General features: G+C 36.9%; 1 protein-coding gene across 1 annotated transcript; it reads right to left on the bottom strand.

The window, feature by feature from the left end:
• Positions 1-5,647: 5,647 nt before the first annotated feature.
• Positions 5,648-7,627, bottom strand: LOC110464857 (potassium voltage-gated channel protein Shaw-like). The gene is made up of 2 exons (XM_021520303.1): positions 7,154-7,627; positions 5,648-6,475 (listed from the first exon to the last, which is right to left on the bottom strand). Exons 1-2 carry the CDS (start codon positions 7,625-7,627, stop codon positions 5,648-5,650), a joined length of 1,302 nt encoding a protein of 433 aa, XP_021375978.1.
• Between the last annotated feature and the right edge of the window lie 2,902 nt (positions 7,628-10,529).

Raw genomic sequence — 10,529 nt, 5'->3', positions numbered from 1 at the left:
TTAAAATAATGCAAAACTGAAAACAATTTCAACTTCATGCCATTATGCTACTAGTTTATACAATAACTTGTCAGTTTGGTCTCTGTGTTAGTTAAGATAATGTGACATTAGCCGGATTCGTATCAGGAAAATATACATTATGGTGGCAATGTGTATTGTTGTAATTAGATAAATTATCCCTATTATGTTTATCAATTGAATCGACCATATCTAACAATGACAGATGGACAGTTATCTGTTGTAATAGAAAACCCGTCTATTTTGTTACTAACTGCATATATATATATATATACTCAATTAGGTTGTTACCTTACACAGGACAGGAAACACGGCTGATCTAATACGTATCGACCAAGTAGGAAAAGCTAACGGACATATATCTGAAACAGTATTACTTCTATAGGACATAATTGATATCGCCGTAGGAGAGTTCGTATACCCTTTACTTATTAATAGGTCCAGACATGCGATACCTTGTTCTTCATCATCAAATGTACAATAATGTTCAATAAAAAACGTTTATCAGTAAAAAACAAGGTTGCCATATCTTCTACAGGGAAAACACATCTGAACCAATAGGATACATTATGTGAACGTTTGATATAAGAGGCTACGTCCAGAGGTGAACACATTGGCATACTTGGCAGATTATTATAGCAATACGTCATCAAATACAAACATAATGTAGTGTTTATTGTATACATTTTGAATGTTACTGTATTTTCCTATTTCTGTGAGTTTATATTACAGAAGATCGTAGTTCAAACATGTTTGAAAGTGTTTTAAATCTTTTTAAAAATTGAACGTTTGTCAAAGGGAGAGAGGTCTAGAGAGAGCATGGACACTACAAGTATGTATTGGGGCACCCATCCTGTGATCTGAGCTGTCAGTAAGGATAACTGGAGCGTTTTGCCCTTTTTATAGGTAATAGGGATTTTCTTCAGACAGGTAAGCATAAATGTTTAAAAGATCACATAGGACAATCAGGACAAAGTTTCCGTGCAATATTTCGACGACTTGTACGATATAAACTCTTTTACCTTCATCAAACAAATGACCGGTTAATTGCACGTGCACTTAGGTGTGAAATATGAATAAGTTGGTGATACAATCGCCGCCGATTCGGTTACGCTTTAATTGTATATACACTTAAGGTTTAAACATATCTTTCATTATTGATATGAATTTTACTTGATAATCTATCATAGTGTACAGTTGGTATTGACCCTGCATAAAGGAGCAGAACCTATGTAACCATATAACCTCGAGCATTGTCAGATCAGAATTTAATTGATTGGCTGTTTTTGCTACATATTTCACGGCGTAGACTGCTGTATGTAAAAATGATATTACTGACCTTTTGTTATGACTGATATATTTGAGTCGATTGTTTGTTTGTTCAGGATTTAACGTCCTTGAAACATCAAAGGCCATACGGAGGTTAATGTAAAAAAGGCACCACCATGAAATGAGAGTAGGTAGGGAAGAAAAGAAAAGAGTGTTGCAATTGGGTAGATGATTAATTTTAATGTCTTCAATACCCCCACAGCAGAAGGTACAATGATGGATTTAATATCCCTACAGCAGCAGGGACAATGATGTCTTACAGCAGAAGGGATAATGATGGCTTTACTATCCCTACAGCAGAAGGTACAATGATGGATTTAATATCCCTACAGCAGAAGGTACAATGAAGTCGTTAATACCCCCACAGCAGAAGGCACAATGATTTCCTCAATACCCCCACAGAAGATTGTACAATGATTTCGTCAATACCCCCACATCAGAAGGTACAATGATTTCCTCAATCCCCCCACAGAAGATTGTACAATGATGTCGTCAATACCCTCACAGCAGAAGGTACAATGAAGTCGTTAATACCCCCACAGCAGAGGGTACAATGATTTCCTCAATACCCCCACAAAAGATGGTACAATGATGTCGTCAATACCCTCACAGCAGAAGGTACAATGATGTCGGTAATACCCCCACAGCAGAAGGTACAATGAAGTCGTTAATACCCCCACAGCAGAAGGTACAATGATGTCGTCAATACCCCCACATCAGAAGGTACAATGATTTCCTCAATACCCCCACAGCAGAAGGTACAATGATGTCGTTAATACCCCCACAGCAGAGGGAGCAATGATTTCTACAGTGCCCCCCCAACAATAGGTAAAATGATGTTATCAATACCCTCACAGCAGAAGGTACAATTAAGTCGTTAATACCCCCACAGCAGAGGGTACAATGATGTCGTCAATTCCCCCACAGCAGAAGGTACAATGATGTCGTCAATACCCCCACAGCAGAGGGTACAATGATTTCTACAGTGCCCCCACAACAATAGGTAAAATGATGTCGTCAATACCCTCACAGCAGAAGGTACAATGATGTCGTCAATACCCCCACATCAGAGGGTACAATGATTTCTACAGTGCCCGCAACAACAATAGGTAAAATGATGTCTTCAATACCCTCACAGCAGAAGGTACAATGATTTCTTCAATACCCCCACAGCAGAAGGTACAATGATGTCTTCAATACCCCCACAGCAGAAGGTACAATGATGTCCTCAATACCCCTACAACAGACGGTACAATGATGCCGTCATTACCCCCACAGCAGAGGGTACAATGATTTCTACAATGCCCCCACAACAGAAGGTAAAATGACGTCGTCAATACCCCCACAACAGAGAGTACAATGATGTCGTCAATACCCCCACAGCAGAAGGTACAATGATGTCTTCAATCCCCCCACATCAGAGGGTACAATAATGCCGTCAATACCCCCACATCAAAAGGTACAATGACGTCGTCAATACCCCCACATCAGAGGGTACAATGATTTCTACAATGCCCCCACAACAGAAGGTAAAATGATGTCTTCAATACCCTCACAGCAGAAGGTACAATGACGTCGTCAATACCTCCACAGCAGAAGGTACAATGATGTCTTCAATACCCCCACATCAGAGGGTACAATGATGTCGTCAATATACCCACAGCAGAAGGTACAACGATGTCTTCAATACTCCCACATCAGAGGGTACAATGATGCCGTCAATACCCCCACATCAAAAGGTACAATGACGTCGTCAATACCCCCACATCAGAAGGTACAATGATTTCTTCAATACCCTCACAGCAGAAGGAACAATTATGTCGTCAATACCCCACAGCAGAAGGTACAACGATGTCTTCAAAACCCCCACAGCAGAAAGTACAATGATGTCTTCAATATCCCTACAGCAGAAAGTACAATGATGTCGTCAATACCCCTACAGCAGAAGGTACAATGATGTCTTCAATACCCCCACAGCAGAAAGTACAATGATGTCTTCAATATCCCTACAGCAAAAAGTACAACGATGTCTTCAATACCCCCACAGCAGAAGGTACAATGATGTCTTCAATACCCTCACAATAGAAGGTACAATGCTGTCTTCACTACCCCCACAGCAGAAGGTACAACGATGTCTTCAATACCCCAACAGCAGAAGGTACAATGATGTCTTCAATACCCTCACAATAGAAGGTACAATGATGTCTTCAATACCCCTACAGCAGAAGGTACAAACGAAATCAATTCTTTATGTGATCTCACATAAATCGGCTCTAAAGATTACACGCGATGGGATATAGCAGACTTACTCCGTCAAGGAACCTGCAGGGTGTAGATAAACACTCTTACGTGGTATGTAAAACGGTTAAGCCACAACCAAAGGCCATTCAGTATTTTTATATTAAAATGTAATGAATATAAATCATCATATAATCCTTGATGTATAAAAGTTCGTCTTTAGAATTGCAAAATATGACAGTTCCACATGTATGATGCTGCATTATTCAGCCGCTATGAGTTTGTTTGCTGATACAGTAATGTGTGTTTAATTTATGTACCAAATTCACACGATTATGGTAATTTCTAACCATCATCTGAGAAATGTATTTGCATAATGAAAACGAATATGTAAATCTCCGCTTTGCGCGTATTTCTGCATGACTCGGGAATATCTACCATCCTTTTTAGATAAGAGGGCATTGCATTATTGTATTATAACTTTAATATACATTTCAATCATACTCTATGCAGTAAAGATGGGTCTAAAAGCTTTTACATATAAAAAAACAAAACCGTATCAACCGAGCCCGAAGGCCGAGTTATACTGCTTCATAAAAAATGTACTGATCGAAGCAAAGTGATATAACTTATTTTTGCAGAAAAGATTACAATAGACGATCCATTTTACTGGAGTTTCAACACACAAGGTCATTACTCTGCAAAACATGGATATGGAAAAAAAAATCAATGTAAGTAACGATTTTACCAGCTACGATAAAACAAGCGGCCTTTGCCGCTTATAATCTGACAAATAACGTTCAAGGTGCTATTACTGTTAATTATAAGCAATATCGCCCAATTCGGTCCTTATTTAACATTCGGCAACTTAATAAACTGACTGCGCTGCAAGAGTAACGGTAGACAAAGTATAGTGGGGATTCGACTCTTAAAGAGTTATCAGATGTTTCACTTCAGCTTTCTTGAGGACCTCGCCAGAAGTCTGATTTGTTTTGTGTGATTGGCTAAAATTAAGGAAGGACATTATATACCGCTTTCTGCTATTTCTCCTGTGAGTTTTATAAAAACCAAAACACTGATGACAATATAGTATAAAACGGAATAATACTTGATTACACGGAAGCATAATCAACACTCGAGATGAAATGGAACATGTAATTTATATCTCGATTAAGGTTCTCAACGAGAACTAAAGCTGTAAAACCCTCTAAAATGGGTATCAGTTGATAGCATCCAGAACGCAAACAACAACAACAACAACAACAACAACAACAACAACAAAAACAGCAACAAATCATTGTCCGGAGACTAGAATCTATATATTCATGTTATAAGTTGTTAGATGATATAAATCATCAATCAAACAAGTCCAATTGAACTCGGAACATTCATAAAAGCTGATAATCGGAGAGTTAATCTCGTTTTCACTTACATTTTTACATCAATGTGGTGGCACAGTTCAAACACACCCGACATTCGGTGCATTTACGAAGAACATTAAACACTTCATCATTTATCACCCTTCCGAAATCAAAGTACCATATACTATTCATTAAAAGGGCTACTTTATCGAATAAGTGTAGCGATACAATGACATGAAAGGTTTTTCATGAAGATATCATTGAATCATTTAAATATTCCACGGTAGGGAGGAATAATGAAAACATTAAAATATATTTAGATATAGTTCATTATATGATTCAGATAAGTTGTTGTTGAGTACATGTTCATGATAAAGTTCTTCACACGCACTTTCAGATGACCTTACATGCTCAATGTCTTGATAAATTGTTTAAAATCCTATCTTAACTTTTTCAAATATGAAAGCCAAACGACGCTCACCAATATTTGGCCATCACAAGAACACTAATGATGATAATGGCGCTTCGGAGTTCAAAGAATGAAGGTCTATCATGACGGAAATCGAAATAAAGGATTTGATGTACTGCATTTAGATTACAAAAATGCAGCATTGTTTTTGCTCTTTGTTACATTAGCCCAGCATCCTACAAATCCAACACATTATTGTTTCCTACATGCTGTATTTGATGGTAATTTCGTTTCAGCATGTTGCTGATTTCGCTTCTTCGCGCACTGACTTCAAATGTCGCATTCTGGCGCTGTTGTGGGTATAATAACCAGCGAAATTGGCAGCAATGATAGCGATAGGCAATGCAAGTAATACTATCCCACAAACGGCACAAAATGCCCCCACGATGTACCCCATAGTTGTAGTAGGGTAGATGTCTCCATATCCTATTGTTGTCAAGGTAATGATGACCCACCACATCGCAATGAAGAGGTTGTCATAGGTACCGTCATAAAAGATCTCTGCGTAGAATATAGCACAGGCGAAGATGACGGTAGTAATGCTAAAGGAAATATATAAGAGGAACAACTCCTTCAGACTTGCTCTGATAGCATGTAGCAAAACACGAAAAGCGCGAAAATGTCGTTCTAGTCGTAGAATTAAAACCACCCTTAAAACAGTAAAGAATCGAACAACCATGAAAATTATGGCAGTACTTTGTGACTCAATCATTTTTCCTTTGTGAAATTCAAATATAAAAGTCACCCACATGCTCACAATCAGCAGTATGGTGATGACCCGCATAGGGCTGCGTATGATCTCCTGTCGACATGGACATACTATGAGATACAGAACAAATTCTAGAGTAAATATGACCATACAAATATATTCAACGACAAACAGTCCTGGGTCCATATCCTTCATGTAGTAAATTCGGAGTTTCTCGGATGGAATGGTATAGTTGACATATGCCGGTTGTAGGGTTGAGAAGTAGAGTTCAGATCTATGATCAGGCAAGGACGCTAAGAAGAAAACCAGCGTACTCACGATCACGACCGCCGTATAGATTATGTTCCAAATCTGAAATATATTCAAGTTTAAACAAAGTTTAATGTGTCAAACAAAAGATTTGCCTATGTTAAAAAACTTTGATAATGCTGTATTGCCATAAATCGATAAATGAGACAAACCGCAGTCATAAGATTTAGGAAAGGACACAAATGATACAAAGGGTACAACAAGAATAATCAGAATGATTAACATCAATGCGATCAAATATGTACGTATGAAACCACTGAAGGGAGAAAGTAAACATGATTTACGGAGGCCATCTGTGATAGTGTAGCGTACTAATCCAACTGGCTAATCTCTGGCCCACTTTATTGCTGAATGAAAGTATTATGCATTAAAATGCAATCTGCCATTCTTGTAAGGAACATACCTACTAGTGGTTCAATAATTTATTGTTTACCTAAGCCAGTCATACACATCACCATGAGTTACCGCTAATATATTAATTAGCACATGCATGTTTCAAAACGTATTTCTTGTTAACGGTCGTATTCATTTACCATTTGTCTACTTGGTATTATTTAAACTTCATTGATACTAAACGAGTCATCTAAAGTAGATCTATTGTGAAATTGCATGATCATCAGAAAAAAGAGCAAATGCCTTATTACATAAAAAAACCCCAAAAAACCCCCAACATATATAACACTGCATGATTCTGTATGTAGTAATAATTCAACAACTTACCATCGCTGCTTTTGATATATTTGGGTTGTCAAGGGCAACCCATGTCTTGTATCTGATGCCATCATAACTGACGTTTTCTTCCTTTGACGAAGGTACAATTTCATCACCAGTTGTCCTCAGAACGTCATTTATGTCCGCTGTCTCATCAACCTCATAGTATTGCTTCCAGCAACACTCAGAAATGTAAGACACGGGGATTTTCCAAAATTCTAATTCTTTACGAAATACTGAACCGCAGATATTCTTTGGTACATGAAGTGCGTGCATGATGTAGAAGTTAAGAACTGAGTTGAATACTCCAGGGTCCCTTTCGAAGAAATACTCACCACGACCCTCATCCCAATATTCGGAGTTAGAGTCAAGAGAGGCGAGCAATGTGTTTGGAAAGGAACACAGAGTACAGCGTTTTGTTTCAAACAGAACACCTCTTAAGTTAAATTTGACTTTGTCTTTTGTGTTAGCGTCCGTTGCCATGCTTGAAGTCTATATTACCTACGCCAATGCACGTCACATACACACAGTTGTCGGCAGCTTAGCTAGTCATACTACCATCATATTACGAATTGAACAAATTGCTATGTTGTTTTCGGGGTTCCTGAAATTCCGTACATCTGCATAAACGCGGCAGTCTCTCGTTCCCCTCATTATAAGAGCAATCCATGTAAGATCGATAGACTGAGGTCATGTTCCTAAACTCAAAATGGTAAGTAGCAGTATTTGTAGAATATGAGATGATATTTGATAATCAACAGATAAATGTCAGATCTGAAACATTTCAGATAAACCTAACAAATCGATTCATATATAATCATATATATATATAACAGATACGATTGCCTGACGATAGGCGTTATTCTTCTTATCAATATTTATAGCACATGTATCGATTATATGATTAACATAAAATAAATTATTTCAACTGTAATACGTAAATGCCTTACCGACTTATTGCCGCCATACTTAATTCGTACTGGTATGTTTGTTTATATAGTCTGTTCAGCGCACCTGGTTATGGCCTGCTTTGTTTTGATCTTCTATAAATGCATTTCTGCAGCGATTCTATACTGGTAGCAAGTTATATTGCGACCTTTGATTTAATCAGAGGTAGTCACACCAGATGTCTTGAACATATCACATTGAGGTTAGTTGTTTCCTTGGGATGCCGGCGGGTTCAACTACTGAGCTAACCATCCCGGAGCTTAATAATTATAATTTTATTGATGCATTCCATAAAACTTGAAAGTGTAAATAATTTGATCAAAGTATTGCTATTACATAATATTCTTGCTTTTTAATGTCCCACCTAATCGCACGTGTGCAGCTTATACAACATAACATTAATATCTCCTGAATTTTGCAGTATTTGTACTTACCACCCAGTTTGCATTTATGTTTTAAATAAACAGTAACTTCAGTTTCTCTATTGCGTAAACATTGTAAACAAACATGATATCGTTCGGCAATCTACTCTCCAGCATATAGTTACACGTATATTTCTTTAGCTTCCATAAATTTACGTAGTCATGCATCGATCGACATGCATGTCCGATTGATAGAATAGTCTGTTCTCATTGGATGTTTTTATCTGTGGATTTTATTGGCAGTGTTCCGTTTCCACCAAGGACCCTTCACCTTGTGGGACTAAGCATATTCATGCATGTTAAAAGTATAGCTGACAATTACACGTACTGTTTATGTGTGTTCCTTGATTTACATATACTATGAATATTGCAGTTAGAGTAAAAGTAAATATACTGGCTGTACGAGTCATGCACTGAGGAAGTGTATGCCTTTTGTTTTGTAATAACACAGAAATATAGGATAGTGTATAAGTTTTCTCGCATGAATATTAACACATTATTTTAATAGGATAATAAAACGTCGGCATGTTTAACTAATGTTAAGTAAGATGTTAGCCAGACCGATGCTCGTTATTGTTGTCTGTATCTTTAGGTAGCCTATATATAACCATACACGAAGGTTCAGTAAAATGGACACCATTTGTTTTATCCGAGATAGCTCTCAAATATATCAAACTGAAAAAATGCTTTCCAGATGCTTTTAAAAGTTTCTAATAGTAATTGCATATTGCCATATCAGACAAAGAAAATCTAATAAGCTCTGCATGTGCACAATTGATGGAGACTACCAAACTTAATTGTAACGCTAATTATATAAAGTTTATTATTCAATTTCTGAAGAATGTTGAACCCTGTAATCTATCTAGCATTTTTAGTATGCACATGCTCTATTTATTACCAAATGTTAAAGGTGCATCACATGTGTGTGGGTAACGTTTATCTTACCAGAGACAAGGTGGTAGATTGCGTCGTCATAAACTCCCGTCGTTATTCTATAGACGTAATTGGAGAGAAATGATTTAAGTGTTCAAAATCGTAAAGGTAAAGGGAATCTATGATACAACAGCATCACAGGGATTTTTGTCAATAATTCACTCATTACGAATTGCTAGTAGGTGGGATTCCATATATGAGAATGTGATTCAAGCACCAAATCTAATAACTTCTGAAAACCGCATTAATAAACTTTGGGGGAGTGATAAAAGGAGATTCACAACAACATTGGAGTGACGTCACATACAAAAAATGTATTTATTGTGATTAAGTAAATATGGACTATAATCTGAATATAGAGGTTCAGAAAAAACTAAGTTAAGTAAACTGTGCTGGTTGATTGCTCAGTTATCTGTTGTAAGTATTGGCACGGTTCATAATATACAGATATTTTAACAAACGATTTAATTTGAAATTAACAAATATTCCTACATGTATATGATGCCGTGTTATTAATTTTTTGGCATACTGTATCTATTACAAATTTTAAAGGTGAAATTACATGTGTGTGTGTGTTAGGTTCATAAGAAAGTTACCACGACAGATTGGTAAAATGTATATCATGTCATCGTGATATCGACAGTGGATATTCACTTATTCATGAATAGTGTGTATATTTCTTTCTTTTGTTGTTGATGATTTCCTTGTGTATATAGCCCTTACCTTGAAGCGGTCGGCATGGTTGACTGAACCGGAAGTCTGTTATAAATATATATTGTATCTGAAAACGGATATGTCATTTACACAGTTAAAGATGTGGCACGTGTTACCATGGCCTTGCTGATAGGTATCTCAGGTTACATGTACAGATTATTCTTTTTAGTTCATATTTATCATAAATCATTCGGAATAATCATCCCAAGAAATGGGTAAAATGTATTACTCAACGAAAACAAAAACCCATTGAAAACATATTAAAATTTCAATATTTGTTTTAATCTGCAAAGGAATGCGTCAGACGATAATTAGAATGATATTTTTATTGAGTTTTGCACTACGTTATAGATCAGCTCAATACCAAA

Source organism: Mizuhopecten yessoensis, unplaced genomic scaffold (genome assembly GCF_002113885.1).
Source record: "Mizuhopecten yessoensis strain PY_sf001 unplaced genomic scaffold, ASM211388v2 scaffold11039, whole genome shotgun sequence".
Lineage (NCBI taxonomy): Eukaryota > Metazoa > Mollusca > Bivalvia > Pectinida > Pectinidae > Mizuhopecten > Mizuhopecten yessoensis.
This window is presented reverse-complemented; position numbering and strand designations above follow the sequence as displayed.